Source organism: Plectrocnemia conspersa, unplaced genomic scaffold (assembly GCF_051122295.1).
Source record: "Plectrocnemia conspersa isolate PC_06_02 unplaced genomic scaffold, ASM5112229v1 ptg000008l, whole genome shotgun sequence".
Lineage (NCBI taxonomy): Eukaryota > Metazoa > Arthropoda > Insecta > Trichoptera > Polycentropodidae > Plectrocnemia > Plectrocnemia conspersa.
The window spans coordinates 5,613,389-5,632,832 of record NW_028277172.1 but is presented as its reverse complement, the minus strand read 5'-3'; the positions used below and the strand labels follow the sequence as shown (position 1 = coordinate 5,632,832).

At 28.1% G+C, this 19,444-nt stretch overlaps 1 protein-coding gene across 7 annotated transcripts in view; it reads left to right on the top strand.

The window, feature by feature from the left end:
* Window positions 1-19,444, top strand: part of LOC148232809 (uncharacterized) — a 449,135-nt gene that overhangs the window by 422,719 nt on the left and 6,972 nt on the right. For all 7 annotated transcript variants that reach the window (XM_088189595.1, XM_088189594.1, XM_088189589.1 and 4 more), the window contains one exon: window positions 18,222-18,358. In XM_088189595.1, the coding sequence (XP_088045721.1) occupies window positions 18,222-18,358 (137 nt within the window). The remainder of the gene's footprint in view (window positions 1-18,221; window positions 18,359-19,444) is intronic.

Here is a 19,444-nt window from a genome sequence, read left to right as displayed (position 1 = left end):
AAAGAGCAGTGATTGTAAACCTTTTAAAAATATTCTCAAAAATTTAATTTTATATAATATCAAAAGTTTCTCAAGAAATAAGAATTTCTGATTCGAATTTTTTTTTTTGAAAAATTCTACACTAATGTCGAATCTATTATGAAAATATTTGTTTAAATATATCATTTTAGTGAAATCATATAAAAACACATTTTCTCTTGTAATTATGTATTTTCACCAGTAAAAGTATAATTTATTTGGTTTATATTAGTAAAAATATATAATTTCAATATTTTTATATGTAGTAATATATACATTTATTTATATTCATGTGATATATATATGTGACAGTAAATTTATATTTTTTGGCGAAGGTATAAATTCACAAGTAAAAGACTTCAAGTACATTTTTACCAGTAGATTTATATTTCTATTAGCGAAAATATAATTTAACTGATAGGCGCTAGTGAAAAATATACGCTGCTCTTAAATGTCTATGAAATTCAATTTGACAGTTGCGAAACGTTTATTTGCTGCTGTTCAAACCGAAACCTAACCCAATAAATATTCTGAAAATAGTTATAGTTTTGAATCTTATATTAACATTTAGTGCATATTAGATATATTTTACTACATGTTCTAAAAAAATATTGCTAATAAATAATTTAAAAGTTATTTGAATTAAAACAACCGATGATCTTTAAAATTTCATAGTTTATACACAAAATACAAATGTTTGATAATAATAAAATAACAAAATTCACAAAAAATATTATAAATATGGTATTAACCATATAACTTGATCTATTGGTAAATCAGTAACACGCAAAAAATTATAAAAATCACTTTATATACAAGAAAACTTTGTATCTAGTTTACCCCTATATAATTTTATAATTTAAACACTTTTTTTAATAAACTTGATTTTTTATTAACTTCAGTGTTAAGTTCAGACAAAATACATTGAATATCAACCAAATTTATCATCAGTTAATCTTGCAAATGACCATTCTTTAGTGACGTTTTTAATTATGTTTTCGCACAATCGTAGATTCTGTCTTTACTAAAGCTTCAAATAAATAAGCCATAAGGCGTTAAATTGTACAATCTTGTCGCTTAATTAATGTTATCATGTCAAAAAAATGTCAGATATTTATCTTGCATTTCACGTTTTTGTTTTAAACTTTGGATGATGCTTAAAATTTTTTTGTCACAGTTTTTTTTTTAATTCATCTCTATTCGTTGGCTAAGTTAAAATTACATAAATACATAGTGAAGTTCAAGTGTCTTAAAATATATTGTAAAATATTTAAAACACATTATTAGGGTCAAACATATAACTAGTTACCGCATTAGATAGTATTTGAATATTTACATTCAATCAGATATAAATTATCAAAATCCTAACTAAACACGCAATTACCTACAACAAAAATATCTAAATTGCTTTCCTAACTTAAAAGTTACATACGATGGTTAAACTAAATGATTAGTATTATTTAATAATATATGTAGTTATACAAGTTATGCATATTTGTACAAAATAAAAATGATATATCGATTATTAAATTATTACCAATTTTTTTTAATGAAATTTCCATATAAATGACATCGTTAAAATTTTTAAATAGCTTTTGAAATAAATAAAATACATTTATGGTATTTCAGTATATAAACTAGTAGGTAAAAATTAAATTATATGGTAATAAAATATGTAGTACATTATATATTGTAACTAGTATTGTGCTCGTTGAAGCATTACAAAAAAATGCATAAAATATTACAGTTTTATATATTTATTAACTATATAAAAATATGCTATGTAATAGTTATTATAAAAAAGTAGCATAATGTTGTATTTTATTAAATTAGAAGGTACGATATCAGTCAAAAATATTTTTATATACATATTTTAACATAAACATGTATTAAAAAAAACAAATTTCATGTATAGAGTATAGTTTTTAGGCACTAAAAAAATATTTTAAAACAAGTGAGTGACTAAGTTATTTATTTTCATTATAATAGAAACACAAGAATTGATAAAAAGTGTTTTTATGAATATCCAAGCAATATTCACAAATGCTAAAATTTATTTTTAATAAAAAAATATCGATATTAATAGTGTCATTCTATGTTTAAAAATATTCTTTGACCACAAAAATTCTCACACCCTTACTGAATAAAAATCCAGAAAAACCACCCTAACCTAATGCCTGTTTTAACTTCGTTCTGATTTTTCACACAGTGTCTCCCCGTTATAACGAGCTAGCTTTAACGAGCACCGTCGTTTCAACTTCGTCTCGTCATCGCCGTTATAAGGGAGTGGGGCTAGGGAAATTATTATTTTTGCCCACCCCAATCTCAGACTATTTGCTTTCTAACCCTCGAGTTGTCATTATTCAATTTGTGTCCGCGTAACGAGGATCCGGATACGTTTGCGCGCACTCCAAACTTCAGAGCAGCTAAATTGGAGTTGAAATGGATGCAAAATATTTATCTCCAAAGTTTCCGGACTCTGTCGGTATTAGTGCGTCTCTTTACCCATTTCTTGGCTTTGAGTTAGAGATTATTTTTCGACGAGCATTTACATAAATCATATTTGGATAATTTCATAAGCATAAATAGAAAACGCCAGCGCTGGAAATGGGCGGCACTCAAAAACGTAGTTATTTCTGAATCTATGGCTTGTGAAAAATTGTCTAGAGCAACTTTAAGTAGTGCTTTTAAATATGTGAGTAAAAGCTACTTTTAAAATATTAATTGTGATATTAAAAATAAATCAGCTTAATCTGCATTTTTTATTGTTATTATTTGTTATCACAAATCTATTTTCAAAACTTGACTAAAATATCTTTAATCAAAAATATGACTTTGTGATTATTATTGATCAGCCTGAATCACAACGCTCGCGGATTCTCATCTGACTCTGGTCAGTTTCTTAAACAGCTCGTCAGTTATATATCTTCAGTGAACACTAAGAGATGATCTAATTTGTATATAAAGATGTACATTTTTTTATTAATATTTATAATATGATATACATATACTAATATGATAAATGTGATAGATGTTCCAATAGGGAATTCTAATTTAGAGCTTCGAAATTACACCAGTCGAAATACATTACATATTGCGTCGCTCTTTTTCGCTTCGAGTTTGACTCTTTTCAAAGAAAGAATATTTTTTTGTTGAAATTTTGCACAATACGAGGGAATATTCAGATTTTTTCATTCATCCCCGGAAAACCTGAGCTACTTATAAATCACCTTTCAGCGTTTAACGGCGCCTTTCTCTTTTCGCCATTTATCAAATAGTATCTGTTCGGGAGTATGTATGTAGCTAGCTAAACGAAGTTTTGTATGTAAGCAATAAATGTATTATTATATAATAGAAGAATATTAATAAAATATAAACTATATAAATTTATTATAAAATATCATATAATTAGAAGTTTTCATCTATACATTCATATCTGTCATTCCCTCACTATTATGAGGTACCGTAGCTATCAAGTGTTCAAATACCGGACGCTCAACTTTTTGAGCTATTATTATTTTTTTTTCTTAGCTATCTTTTTTTTTCTTCAATTTCATTGCACAGCAAGCAATTGGTAATTTCTACATGTTTTTTTTAAATAAAACATATCTGCAATACATTCAGTTTAAAAATAGTTAATTGCGACAAAAAATATTTGCTAGTTTACTGTCGTTAAAATTTATTTTATCGCCGTGCATAGAAAAAATATATTAATTATATTTAGTGATTAGTCACATCTTTTATAATTTTAATACACGCTACAAAACGGTTCCTGTAATTAGAACAATTTTTTTATTAGCAGTAAATAGTAATGGTTTGAAACTTCTGATCCTTTGTAAATTAATATTTTGTAATAAGATTTCGGCAAAGTTAACAATGTCTTTGTAATAAATTAAAAATTCTAAATGCTCAAATTTACAAGCAACAAGTGCAAAATTGTGAGCACGTAGCGCAAAACAGCCGCCAACAAACCATGCTTAAAAATTATATTAAGAAATACAAATTAAACCAAGTTGCAAATGTAAATCTTGTCAAGTGGCAGCTGGGTTTCAAAAAATATAATATAAAATATAAATTGAATGCATGGTAATTTGTTGTAAATACACTTTTGCTCCAGTTAAATTATTACAATTAACTTAATAAAAAAATACAAAAAAATCGTGTCGAGAATTCCAAGCTTCGAAAATAAAAAAGCTTCTGAAAATATTGTTAATTGAATGTACATGCGTACATGACGTTTAAATAATGTGATTTTCACATTCGTGTGTGTGTGTGTGTGTCAGGAGGCTGTTGCGGGTTTAATTTAATTTTTGACTTTGGCTGTCATTCAGAATGGCGCCGTGTCGGCAGCTAACAAATGAAAATTTCGCTATGAAATTAAATTGCAAACGGAGCCACGAAAGCTCACTCCTTTTCTTACTTCGTTTCTCAAAATTCGCACACAGCTATAAATAAAACATTTATGTGTGAAGCTTTTGTTCAGACACCTTTCAAGCCAAGACGAAATTCGTTTTTGCCCTATGTCAGTCGTGGGCGTTCGAGAAGATTTTAATGATTGCTTCAATTGTGAACGTAGCCTATTGTTTTATTGTGTCGCTTAGTCTCGCTCGGGGCTAACTTAGAACGCCTAATATATTTTTAATGTGATTAAAGTTTCGAAATGTAATTTTAAAATATTTATCGGACATCCGCAACATCACTTATACATTTGAAAATTCTCATAAATATTCGCTTGCTTTTTATTTTTATTTTTTTTTTGCTAATAACAGTTATGATTAAGTAGTTATTTTTACAAAAAATATGTGGTGAAAAATATTGTTTTCAAAATATTTTATTTTACAATATACAATTAGTTATACATTTAAATGTATGACTTAAGACGAAAATAATTATGTCTTAACATAAATAATTACTTTTTCAATCAGAGGGCATATTGTTACGCCGATGCCAACGGATGAGTTCTGGTTCGTAGGTAAATGTTATTTATTACTTACGCCTCTCTCTCTTATGTTGACGTAAACAATTCAGCATTGACACAAAAAAGACATCATTAAACCTCTTTGAATTGTCAGCAACATTGATGTCTACTTCAGTCAAATAAACTATGAAAATCATATTTATTGTTAGTCTCACTTTATTCAAGTATAAGTAATAAATTTGTTGTTGTTTTTTTAACACTATTTCTGAAATATTCGCAATTTGTTTTATGTTATATTTAATATATTGCCTACTAAAAACTATTTCTATCTTATGTAAGTATTATTAAAAGTGCATATTAAATCTTTTAGTGTCATAAGTAAATTACCCTTCTATGCTTTTTTGATTTGTGCTGTCTTGACGTATGTTTCAGTGGTGTTGATTTTGATATAAGACAAAATCATATAATTTATAATTGCTATTATGCAAAAATGTACATCTAATATGTTTTTTACTTATACGTTTTTTGCAATAAGCATTGGGTCCTTAACGTTGTTGTTATTTATTTATAGTCATCCTTGAAATTTATGACAGAGTGCACAGCAAGTGGCCCACTATTTCGCAAAAAAACGATGGATTGATTTACGCCGCTTTTAACGCGTTAGAAGGGTTTTTTTTCTCACGAATAATTTTACTGAAAGATAAAAACACCGCGATATACATGTTTTAAGCAACACATTTGAACATAATTTTGTGGAAATATTATTTTATAATATTTTTTTTATTATTCTGTCATACAGTTGCTCACTTTTGCTTGAGTGTACATGTAATTTATTATAGTGGTATTTCTATATATCAACGCTGTCGAACTACCGGCCAGCAAACTTATTTTTGCGACATTGTTTAAAAATGAAATTTAAGAAACAAATTACACAAAAAGAAAAAGATCATTTCAGACATTTTAGTTTGTTGTTCATACTTATATATTAAATAAAATATTTTTAAATTTAAAATGGCTTATATGTACACTGAGTGTACATCACAGTAGTGCGTGTAATTCTATTGCACCGTACAAATTTGTGGTAATTTCAATAATTTAATACATTTATTATATTCTCAATGAGCCATTTAAAATATAAATATTAATATTTATTTTTTTAGAATAAATTAAGACCACCGTGGCCTAACAGGTTACCCCAATGCGCCACGATGGTCGAAAACAATATGTATGACCTAGCCTAATTTACAATTAATAAATACGATATTCATCCGTGAGATTAAAAAAATCAGATATTATAATCTGGGAATTAAAATTATATGTATAATACTTACTAATTCTTATCTCCCAGACAAGATGGGATTTGAATCTAGGACTATCTGGTATTAGTCACTGACACTTTATGCATGTTTTGTCTCAAAGAAACATTACACTTTACTTTTATCTGCAAAATGAAGTTCTAGAGTAGCACAGGCAGACTAACGGCTATAATACATTTCAGAATGTGTAAGTTTGGGGGTATATACATACATTTGCTGATGTAGGTCAAAAAAGTGTCTGTGTGAAAGTACTGACGTTGCAACATCTTTCATTTTCAGCTGAGCTCTTTCTGCTTTTAATAGTGAAATTATAATTTCACCACTATTTTTTTTCAATTAGACTTTTAATACTTTACTGAATATTTTTTAAGTTCTTAAAATATGTTGTCGATAATAGTTCTTAAAAAAAATTGGCCGAAAAATTTTCTGTTACATTTCTACTATTTTAGATTTTAAAATATGGTACAACTTTATATTTTTTTATAATTTAATGATTCATGTTTTTTAAATTAATAATACTTTTTCATGCATATGTAATTTATTATATTATTAAACAATTTTAATAATATTGTTTAATTAAAAGTAGTCGCTGTTATGTAATTATATTTTTTTTTAAAACAATTAATAGGCATATTTATTCTGTGTACTTTATCTAATCATGAATTAAAATAAATGTAATAATATATGTATTTAAATCGTTTTTATTTAAGTAATCATTAAATATAACACAATCAGACAATAGTTTAGCTCTAATATATTGATTGGTCAATTTTGTTTTGCTACAAAAATAATTAAAGCTACTCAAAAAACATTTTTTTCTTAAGAATTTGCGCATTGTTTAGTCTATTATGAATGAAATTTATTTCGAAATTCAACGAAGATTTTCACTATCATTCATTTTTCATATTTAACTACTTTATTATTATACAAAATACACGATGTTTTATCAACATATTTTATTGAATAAAACGTATTATTTTTATGATACGATTTATTATCGTGAAAATTTTATTCTGCGCTACAATATATTTTTCTTTTTTATGAAAAGATAGATAAACATTTCTTGAATGATAAAATATATTTATTCCATAGATAATAAATATTAACGCAGAAAAAGCTATGTGAACCGATCGGTATTCCAAACGACAGTTTCGAAACAGTTCAGTTCGTTCCAAGAAAGCTTACGGATATTCTATTTGGAACAATGGATTGTGGTATATATATGTATATATTCTTGTGTACACATAAAAAATAAATACATATAGAATATATACATACATATACGATAAAGTAATAGTAAAAATTAATAATCTATATATAGTGAAGTAAATAAATAATAAATTAGAAATATTTATTTTCAGATGCGTAGGCTTTTATTGTTATATGCGCAATTAAACAAATACATTTGTTTAATTAAAAAATATAAACATTTTTTTTATTAAATATACAGCAAGTTGTACAATAATTAAACTAAAAAAAATGTGTCATTCTTGAATAATGTATATATTTTTAAAAAACAATTAAAAATATATAATCATTTAGTACCATTTGGTTCAATGCCAATAAATTTATAACTTGCGAACAATACACATGCGCGAATGTGTCGCATTGGCATGAGGTAGCAAATTTTATATTTTCGGTTTAAGTATACGTGTAATTTAAATATGTACATAAAATAAGTATAAAAATGTACGTTCATTCTTATTTGATCTGAGACATAAATGTTAAAAAAAAATTTTTTTACTATAAAAAGAGCAAAATAAAAATAAATGCATCGAAATGGTTACAAGCTTGCGTTTGAGAGACGTCAGAGGCAAAACCTTTAGAAAATTCTTACAAAGCACATTCTTTTCTTACTCTTACATCTTGCATCTATTTTGCGCAGCATACTTTTTTACTTTGCTCCTTCTCCATAAAACGTTTATTATTTTTAATATATCTCGTACGCTACATTTTTGATGCGAGCAATATGCAAAGAGTTTATTGTCGGCCCTAAAACACTTTTTTTATGAACGCGAAGCGACACACACGGCTTAATAAAAACAGTAGCTACCCCCACCACTGCTCCGTTTGACCCTCCAACTCATAAAAAGTAACACAACAAACTACTTTTTAAATCGCTCGCCAAACAACTTTTGTTTTACGGCATCGTATTATCGGGGAGGGGCATATTTTTCAGATTTTTTGCTGCGATTTCCGACGACGGTGTGTCGATTTTATGCGAATTTATTATAGCGGTCGAACGTGTTGCCATTTTGTTTTAAGCTAGCACCTGTGTCTGCGGTGCTTGGACGCACAGTGTAACATTTTATTTTAATTAATTTTTATATTAACTCCTAAAAAAAATAATATGGTTTTAGAACTGCGTTTACAGTTGCGTAACTTGTGCCTTATGTTTTAAGTTTGATGGTCATCTTATTATGAGCCGACAACATAATAGTTATTAAGCACAGTATATGAAGTAGTTAAACTGTTTTTGTAAGTTATTTTGTAACATGTTGCTCATAATTTAGTTGCTTTGTCTCTGAATATTGTAGTTTCGTGTAGCTGCTCTGAGCAATAGAGCCCTGACGGTAGCCTGGCGTATTTCATACGTGACCATAAAACGCCCGATATATAATTGTGTTTTCTTCGTTAGTGCCTTTTCATTGAACATTTAAAAAATAGATAAATCCTGTGTTTTGTCAATCAATTCAATAAATGATCTGCATTGGGGTTTTTTGGTACAACTATCTGTAAAAAAGATCATTAACATTTTTCATATTTTTTCATCTGCAATGACGTGAAAATACATAGGATATCTAATTATTTACAAACAATTTGTATGTGTGTAATTTATTTAATAGTTTTGTGTTTTAAATCTTATAATCAATTTTAAAAATATTTTTTTAAGAGTGCTACTTTTTTATTTTGTCTTATATTTAATATAAATCCATTCCTCAATGTTTTTACAATGAATAACAATAACAACAGTAAAATATTTTAATGAAAATATTTGCAAAATATATTTGAAGCATGATATTTATATCAGCACAATTGATGAGTGGTGTCAGTGTTTGACTATGTGCTTTTTTTAATTTTTATCGTATCTTTGAGATCGAAATTAGTTATTATTAAATAATTATATTTCTGATCGATCATCGCAAATGAGGTTTACCTAAGTTTTTCTAAAACCACGGGTCAATATAGTGATGAATAATTAACCCTTTATGTGCTGAGTGCGGATAAATCCGAATTAGCGTACACGACTCTTAACTCTTTGAGTATTGAGTTAATTTATACACATTTGCTAATTTATTAATAGTAAATAAATCAGTGATTTTCATCGCTTTATTTTAGCTTTGAATTATTTTACTACTTTTCGTATTCATATGTTTTAATAATTTATTTAAACGCTTTTCTATTACTATTTCGTTAATTTATTTTACATATTTATTATATAATATTCGGCCTATGCAAATATTTTTACATAAATACAGAGGCTTTCAAATTTTTTTTTTATATAATTATTATAAAATATTTTTTTATTATTTGACTTTTGAAGAATTTTTACAGATAAATACATAGGCGTTCAATATTTTTTTATAAAATTAATATATTTTTTTTTTATAAAATAATATAAAATATTTTTTAATATTAGCTGTGAATTTAGCAGATTATAGCTGATATTTGTTTTCCAAATTACATCAGTTGTAATCCATAAAAAAATATTTTTATTAAAAAAAAAATAACAGTAGTTACTATACTTCGAATAATTTAATAATGAAAATCCTTACAACCGATTTTAAGCATATTCTTATATACTTCAAACTAATGAGTCATATAATATACGAATGACTTGTTCTCTCTCCCTTGCCGTAGATGTCAAACCAGTATTACGTGTTTATTTTCTTCCTTTCGTAAGATGTTTCACATAAATACCGTAGCGACAAATTCCCAGATTATCTTCCAAATCCAACGCCAACGATACTCTCCTCCTCCGTACACAATTTCACATTACATCGTACAAATTCACAATTTTATTAGACCCGAATAAAATAAATAATACGCCTAATACACTCGGACAGTATTTTTTTCTTGTTTTCGTGAAATAAACCCCAAGTTCGATCATATTATGTATGAAGATGTGTGTGTGTCTCATTTTCGAGGCGGCACACGTACACGAAGCTCATCCGGCGCAACTTTGATTAAACTTTTTAACAACGGCGCAAAGTTTTAATTCAAACGCAATTTATACCGGAAACAATGAAAATCCGGAAGGCCATATTCGTGGACCGCCCGCGGACAAAAGGGCAAAGTCGCGGCCTAGCAGCAAAGCGTTGTACCGCCGGATGCCGATGCACAGTGTTCCATTTTTATTATTTAGTAATAAAATATCAGATTTCGTTGGCATTCGCTTTCTGTTATATATTTTAACTGCGCACAAAATAATCATTTTAGATATTTTATTATCATTTTTTATATACATATAAACCTTGTATATTTTAATTATTATTTTTATTAGGTTAAACACGCAGGCGCGTATGGTGAGATACATTTCTTTTCGATCGCTCGCGTGTGTGACGCATGTAACGCACGCCCTTACCTCTCACTCACACTCGTTACTTAACACGCGAGCGAGCGAAAGTGAATGTATCTCACCGTACGCGCCTGTTGAACAGCTGTTGTAGTAGTGATGCTTAAAAAATAAACTGTTTAAAAAATCGATCGTGGCAAGATACAAATAATAATAAATTATTTAAACCAAGTTAAATACAAAAAAAAGTAAATATGCTGATAAGAAAAAGCTCTTTACAGCTAAAATAATAAAGCATAAAGCAGCGCGTTTAGTGTTAATAAATTTATAAATTGCTTTGGGATTATAAATAATTTGGTTTCGACAACTTTTGTAATAATTTTGATGACAGGAAAGTATCAGACGGATGTCCCTATTTCATAACTAACAAAAGGCATGCTTTTTTTATCAATAAAATGATCTCAGAAAAAAATCATAAACGATATATCTCGTCAAACACTCGAGGGTGCTTTTGCGCAAAATACTGATTGAATGCACAATATAACATCTTATAGAAAGCCGAGAGAGCAGATATTAATCAAACTAGTTATTGTCACAATTTTTATGATTCAATTTATATTTTTTTCTTTTATTCACATTTATTTACGTATGCGTCTAATTTTACCTACATTTGTTTTGCAATAAAAAAACATGGTTAATATTACTTTGTTAGTACTTATTCATCATGAAAATGCACCGGCTCACACCTCAGCACACACGATCGATTTTCTGCAACTTTAACAGTATCCTCCTCATTCTCTTAAAACTTATTTTTTTATTTACCTAAGTTATTAAATAACAAAGGCAAATAAATTTTCAGTTCATTGAAGAGGCAACTGTAGCGTACAACTATGTAAGTAATTTGATAGATTCTCAAGCACTTGCTTTGAAATATTTTAAACCTAGTTTAAACATATACAGCTATGTATATATATATACATTAAAAACACATAAATATCTAGAAACTCTTGTAAAATATTATATAATATATAAACAGTGTGTGGAAGAAAACGATTTTAAAAGTTATTATATTATAAAATGTTATATGTTTATTATTAAATTTATTATTTATTTATTTATTTATTAAAATTATAACCATCGTGACCTGACAGTCAAACCCAATGCGTCACGATAGTCAAAAGTACTAATACATCATAATACATACAAATATAAACAAGACAAAACAACAGACACAAATCACCTCAACAGGTGTGCATTGTCCCATACGAACTGAACCAAAACTCCATATGTGCAAGAGAAAATGTCAATATTACTATGGACAGAATTGAGCAGATAAATAGCCTTGGCCAGAGAAGAGTTGGCAAGTGCTCCAGTTCTAGACTTAACAGGCAAGAATAGTGGACGCGACCGAGAACTATAACCACCTTCAGGAGCCCACATTTGAAGCTGCTCGAGCACTGAAGGATTGTCTACGATGCCCTTGAGCAATTTCCAGAAGTGTTTAATTACATAAACACTTCTGCGAGTCGACAAAGAAACGTATCCCAGGGCTCCCAAAATAAAAGCACTGGGAAACAAGAACGGATAATACCCGTATTCCTTCAAGTATAAATATCGAAGAAATTTACGTTGTACTTTTTCCAGCTTCAATTCATTACATTGATTCATTACGCCTGGGATCCAAATGATAGAGCTAGTTTCTAGTATGCCGCGGACTAGAGTATCATAAAGAGTGCGCAATACTAAAGTATTCCTGAAGTAACGCGCATTTCTCAAGATAAAACCGAGCATTTTTAAGGATTTGCTATGAGTCTCTGCAATGTGCTGGCTAAATTTCCAACGTTCTTCGAAAGTCACTCCTAAATCCTTAGTTGAAGAAAGCCTTTCCAGAAAATATCCGCCTAGATGGTATGAATATTTTGCCGGCGTTAACGACCTTGAAAATTAAATTGTGTGACATTTCTTTACACTGAAAGGCAATTGGTTATAGCAAGCCCATTTCCATATAGAGTTGAGATCCTCCTGTAGGTCGAGGGAATCAGAAATCGAATGCATTTTCTTGTAAATTTTCAAGTCATCTGCATATAATAAAAAATATGAATGCTCTATTGCTGTTTCTATGTCATTAATGAACAATAAAAACAACAATGGACCCAAATTGAATCCTTGAGGTACTCCAGTAGGGTCTTATATCGTTCTGAAAAGGAGTTATTATACTTGACGAATTGATATCTATTGGTCAAGTAATTTGAGAATAGATTTATGAGATCTTCAGAAAACCCGAAATTAGATAACTTTTTTACAAGTAAAGCATGGTTACTTTATCAAATGCTTTTTCAAAATCTGTGTATACGACGTCCACTTGTACACCAGAGTCCAATGATTTTGAAACATAGTTAGACAAAACCATAATGAACGTTTATACTAAAATAATGACAGTAGTAGTGGTTTGTTTGACGGTAAACTTGATTTCATTACAGGTACGATGTTTGTTATTTAACACTTTCAAATTAAGTGGACCCTACAGAAAGTAGTGGCAGATCGAAGGATCAGGTGTAAAGTAGCACCGTGTTGCTGAACCCGTTTGGGGGTCAATTCCACGTCAGAGGTGACAAACATGTCATTCGTATAAATCAAAATAAATTATAATCAAACATCTTGACATTTTGTTTAATGAGAATTTCAAATTTAACTATCATGTGGTCGTTATTTCATTTAAAATTTTAGATACTGTAAACTGGTATTTGTATTACATATTTCAAAATGCATTTAAGTTTATTATATTTACTAATAGAAAGGTTAAGAAAAATCTTATGATATTTATATCTAAGAAAATGTTTTTTTTTTAATTATTTAGTTAATTTATCATAAAAGCACATCAATATGATTTACTGAATTTGAAAAGAAATTTTATTGGAATTATTAATTTTAATAGTTAATATTATTTGCAGCATATTAAATATTTTTTTCTTAAAACACGCTCGTGCGTATTCTGAGAGCAAAGGTACTTGACTATCTTTCTCTTATTAAGCAATCTCTTGACTTTTTAATGCCGTTTATCCATAAGCAGTATTTTAAGTAAATATAATACTTAAGTAAAATCAATTAAAAGACATCGATTTTAATTTTCCTAATTTGTTTAAATAATTCAATATTCCCTGAAACATTTATTTAGAAAATATTACTGTGACAAAAATAAATCATCGTTTGGTTGACTGCGTCCGGTTTAATTCACCATATTTTTACCTGGAAAAACCATTACAGCAAAGGGTTGTTAAGAAATCTTCAAATTGCATTAAGAACTGCGAATTTATCTGGACTATTGAAAAGGTTGAATTATCTTGCACAACAGCACAAAAGCTCGACATTACATCGCAAAATTGACCCTCCAAAAATTGATTGAGTCGGGATATGAAATATTGCTATATCCACTTCACTCACTAGACATCTCGCCAACAGATTATCACTTAGACTTCTTACGGGAAGTTTTTAACAAGCAAGTTTTTACCGAAATGTATCTACAGATATTATCAACTAAAATATATACAACCGGAATAAATTAAACTACGATTCTATTGTGGCTTATTAATTTATTAACATATCAAGTTAATAATTTCCAGACATTTTAGCTAATGCTTTTATTAGCTGTTATATGTTTTTATTTATATTTGTAGCTCGTTTATTTTAAAATAAATTGTCGCAGTAGCGCATGCAAAACCGTGTTTAGCTAAACATTTTAAAAGTGCAGTTAAGGGTAGGAAATAGGTTTTGGCTGGAGCAAATGCGCAGTGCTTTGATCAATCCCGTGATTCCTCTCGGGATTCAAATGCAAATATTTTCCAACTAGCGTGAAACAACGAGCGAATAAATTCCCTTTATACCCGACCCGCGCTATTTCCCCGAGCCTTTTTTTATTAATTTATTTGTTATTTATTAAACGGCGCCGCTGATTTGAAGATACGACTGCGAATTGTGTCGTGGAAAGGGATTGAAAAATGAATCGATGAAATGGTATGTTTTATGTGTGTATGTATATAGATAAAATAAAATTCAATTTGTATCGAGTAGTTTAAATTCGGACGTTGGTGTCGGATGGAAAATAAAAATAATAAGTGAATCACAACCGGTCATATTGGAAAACTTTTACTGAAGTTAATATTTGAACTAAAAGGTAGGGACGTGTACTAAATATAAATTGTTTTATATAACAGTGCTTTTTATAGTTACTACAATTAATTGAATAAAACTTTTTATAGTTACTACAATTAATTTAATAAACTATTTCATTATATAACATGCATTTTTTTGAGCAAATTTAAGGGTTAGAATTCACGTCACAATTTATAAAATCGTGCCGTTGTCGTCGCAGTGGAAATTCTCTGTTATCTAGCGTTCATATTAAATCTTTTTATTTTAACAATAAATTTGGCTTAAAATCAGTGGGAATCGAATAAAGCATATCTAAACCGAATGTTGACCAATAGCAGAGAGCAAAAAAACAATTATCAAAAAAATACATAAAAATTGATTTTGAACGTAAAATATTATTAGGTGTTAAAAACAAGCTTTTAAAATATTTTTTGGAAAAATTGTGCATTTTAGAATATTGATTAACAGTGCATTTTAAAATATCAATTATTATAAACTAAACATATATAAAATAAATATAGTTTTTCCAATTTAACGTAATGGCACAAAAACGAAAATAATAAAACAATTAAAATTCATTAAAATTTAGTTCAGTTAAAAAATATTTTTAATTTAAAAAACATTTTTTTCTGTAAATTTTTATTAATAAAGTGTATTTTTTTATTAAAATAATTTTTAATAAGTACTATATTTTGTATGCGTATATTAAATTTAATTTTGAATAACATAAAATATAATTTAATTTAATAAATTTAATAGTATGAATAATATTTTATAAAAAAGTTACATATTTTTAATACAAAATATATAGCAACAACTTAAGAACATATATTAATAATATTTTAGTATTAAATATGCAATTAAGAAAAAATCATTTAATAGTATTAAAGTATGTTTTTGCTTTTTAACATTATAAATTATGACTCCTAAATATCCTAATATTACCTAAATATTAATTTTGTGCAACAATGCAAATGACATTTACGTACGGTTTGAATATTTTAATTATAATATATTTTTATTTATAAAACTCACTTACCGCGTATGCGAACGAAGAATCTACTCTTTTCCAAAACAGATTTAACTCTAGATTCCAGACATTTACGTGAAGAGGGAAGCGGTTGATTGTCACCCAGCCTCTACCTGAATACTAGTTTGTACAAATTTAATGAATTTAAGTTGAAAAGCTTTTATTTAAAGTTCTTGGTCGTTTTAAATACATTTTTAAATATTTACCTTTTATACACACAATTAAGACTGTCGATTCTGAACAATTGCGATGAAAATCATTTTAAAATTTGTGACTGCGGCATGACAAAAATCACGATCTTTTGGCCTGTTGAAATTTTTAAATGATTGCATTCGTATACTGTCATGCATGCTTGTTTTATGGCAGAGAAAACTGACCTGCCGATGTTTATAGCTTAATAACGTAATTATAAAATTCCCACTCTAGTAAATAAACTTCACTTTACTTGTTTATCTTAAATGTTTGGTACCTGCGGATCTAGTTATGTTTATGGTATGTAAGATAGAATTATTTTTGGGACCTGTTTTTAAATCACGCATTAAAATTAAAAAAAATATATACACTTAAATTTGCATTACTTAGATTTCAGAGTGATCTAATTAATAAATTAAAAATAGTTTTTATTTATATAGTGTGTATCGTTGTAATTATTATTCAATAATCCCTTCTACTCGCATTTATAATTTATAATATTTCGCTCTACACGCGCATCAAATTGCATCTTGCACTCATAATTGCGTGATTCGTGTTCAATTTTAAGCACTTGATTACGCGCTTGAAGTTTAACATGATTAAGGTGTATAATCTGGATGTATAATCCAGGTTAATTTATATAGAAAAATATATAAAGTTGTATTTAAAGTGGCAAAAGGCATACAGTGACATTAAAGTAGTAATAAATGTAGCAGTCCTTGAAAATGTAATGTAGATGCCTCTGTAAATGCATCAATTTCTTCCCAACCTTGTTATTCATTCTCTCATAGAAACTTGGACAAAGCACTAAAGGCTTAACCCTCCGTTATCTATGTAATGTATGCACCTCTAAAGAAGCATAAATATGACTTCCGGGTGGCTCTCTTCAAACAAAACCATTGTGATTGATTTTTTATGCCCATTGTTTTCGCACGCATTTTAAATATATAATATTTAAAATAAAAACCTCTTTTGAGGTTTTGTTTACGGAAATTATTTATTTATTAAGTTTCTTGTGGTTCTTACTTTGATAATATTTACACACTTATATTTATAAAAATCGATATTTTTTATTTTGGTGAAGCACCAGGACCGCAAGCGTATTCACATTAAATGGCTACCTGCGTGCCTAAAATTTCTATGTCAAAATTCTGTAAAAGCGGCACTTTCTTGGACGTTCTATACACTAATGCTGACTTTAAATTACTGCTTTATTAATAAATGGTTCCAATGCTATTTATAGTAATTACTTTATTATATAGTTTTGTAAGACCTCAAAGACAGTTTTGCCCGCGTCTTTAATTCGGCTGCCACAGGCGGGCGCCTGCTCTGCCTGTGCGTATTGCCGGCGCTAAAAAATCATTTTCAAAGCAGATAACATGATCTATATATAACCTTTATATGTAATTGAACTCTTTTTTGTTCTTATGCGCCTTTATGTCATTTATTATATTTTTTTTAATTTCATATTATTAATTAGATATTGAAATGCTAATTTGTAATATCTTGAACTAATTTAGTCTACATTGAACTTTATTTAAAAATATGTATACTCGTTTTATTATCCATTTGTTCCATTACTAGTGTATTTGGTATTTTGTGAATAATTTTAATAAGAAATAAAAATAAATTTTAATCAAATGTAGCTTTAATCCATTTAGGTTCACTTAAAAAATATTTTTAAAACGTTTTAAGCATCATTGGATTTATTTTATTTATTTGCTTCAGTGACAATTTTTCATGACTCATCTAATGCATTCATTTTCTTTTCAATAAAAAATCTATATATATGTATATATACACACATTAAACAAAATATAACCGCATTTACAACAATCGTAGCGCACATCAATCATCTCGATTAAGCTGTCATCGCCGTTTTGCGATGTTAATCAAAGGTTTACACGTGAACGGAATTTTACACAAGAAACCCCCATCGAATAATAGGCAAATGTTTCATATGCGTGTTTCCAATTCAACCTGTTATTAATTCACCATTATCGTACGTTTCAAAATAGGAAACATAAACCCCGAAATATCTAAAAATAACATATTTGATTTATTATTATGTATTTTTTTCAGTGTGAGAACTGAGGCAGTAGAAGGTGGAGCAGATAGTACACTTCTGGTGGCTCGTCTCAATTCCAGTGATAGTGGAAGATATACTTGCTCAGTTGGAACTGATCTACTTGCAGTCGTAAATGTCCACGTCCTTAATGGTAATATATAATTTTTTTAATAATTTAATATTAAATTATAATTATAAATCAATATTTTTAAACAAAAAGAGCATTATTTTAATATGCATATAATTAGATTTAAATATATTTTTATTCAAAATTATATTAAAATTGATGATAAAGTATAACGAAAAAAAAATATTATTATTTTTTTTTACTTATTTTACATAGGACCTCAAAGCATTTTTAAAAAATATATTTTAAAACATCCTATTATTGATATTAAGATATTTTAAGGCACGCTTTATATTATCAATTATCTTACTTAAAAAAATCGCCTATGATGATCGCTCTTTTTCTTAAAAAGCTTGTACGCATATTTTCATATAAATTCAACTCTAAAAATACTCTAAGATTACCTCTATATTATATTTCATATAAATTTTTCAAGAAATTCAGAAAAAAAAAATCATTTTCTATTTCATCGGCCAAATTCCCAATAGAATTTACAGCTGGCGCAAACAAAATTTCGATTGATACGATTTTTTTCGCTCGACGTGCTTTCAACGCATGTTTCGATACATAAATAAGGCTTTGTCGAACTCATTACTCGCTCTTGAGCAATCGTGAAAGGGCAAAATTGATGTAAAAATTGTGCTGATTGAAAATTTTCTTTGCATATTTATAGATTTGATAAAAAACACGCATATACACAGAGAGCGTTTCACGTGAAATTTATTTTCCAGAAACGACTAATTTAACTGTAAAAAATATAACTACGGCAGTTAATCGATGTGTGCCATTTGAGTTTTTTAACGTATATATCGAGTAAACCCCGTGGGTGAAAAAGATCGATTTTGGGTTAATACGTAATGGGTTGACACGTGTCGATCCCGGAAACGGTCCTGTGGGATTATTGTTTGTGGGTTTGTAATAAAAGTAAATTTAAATCGGTATAGTCACAAAAAAACAGTAAATAAATATCTTTTGGTAAATAAAAATTAGCAATAAAATAATACTAATACATTTTTTTATTATATATTGACAAAGTTTATATAGAAAATAAAACATAAGTGAGATCAACGAACGGTATAACAAAAAACCTTAAACCTAGTTGTTATAATA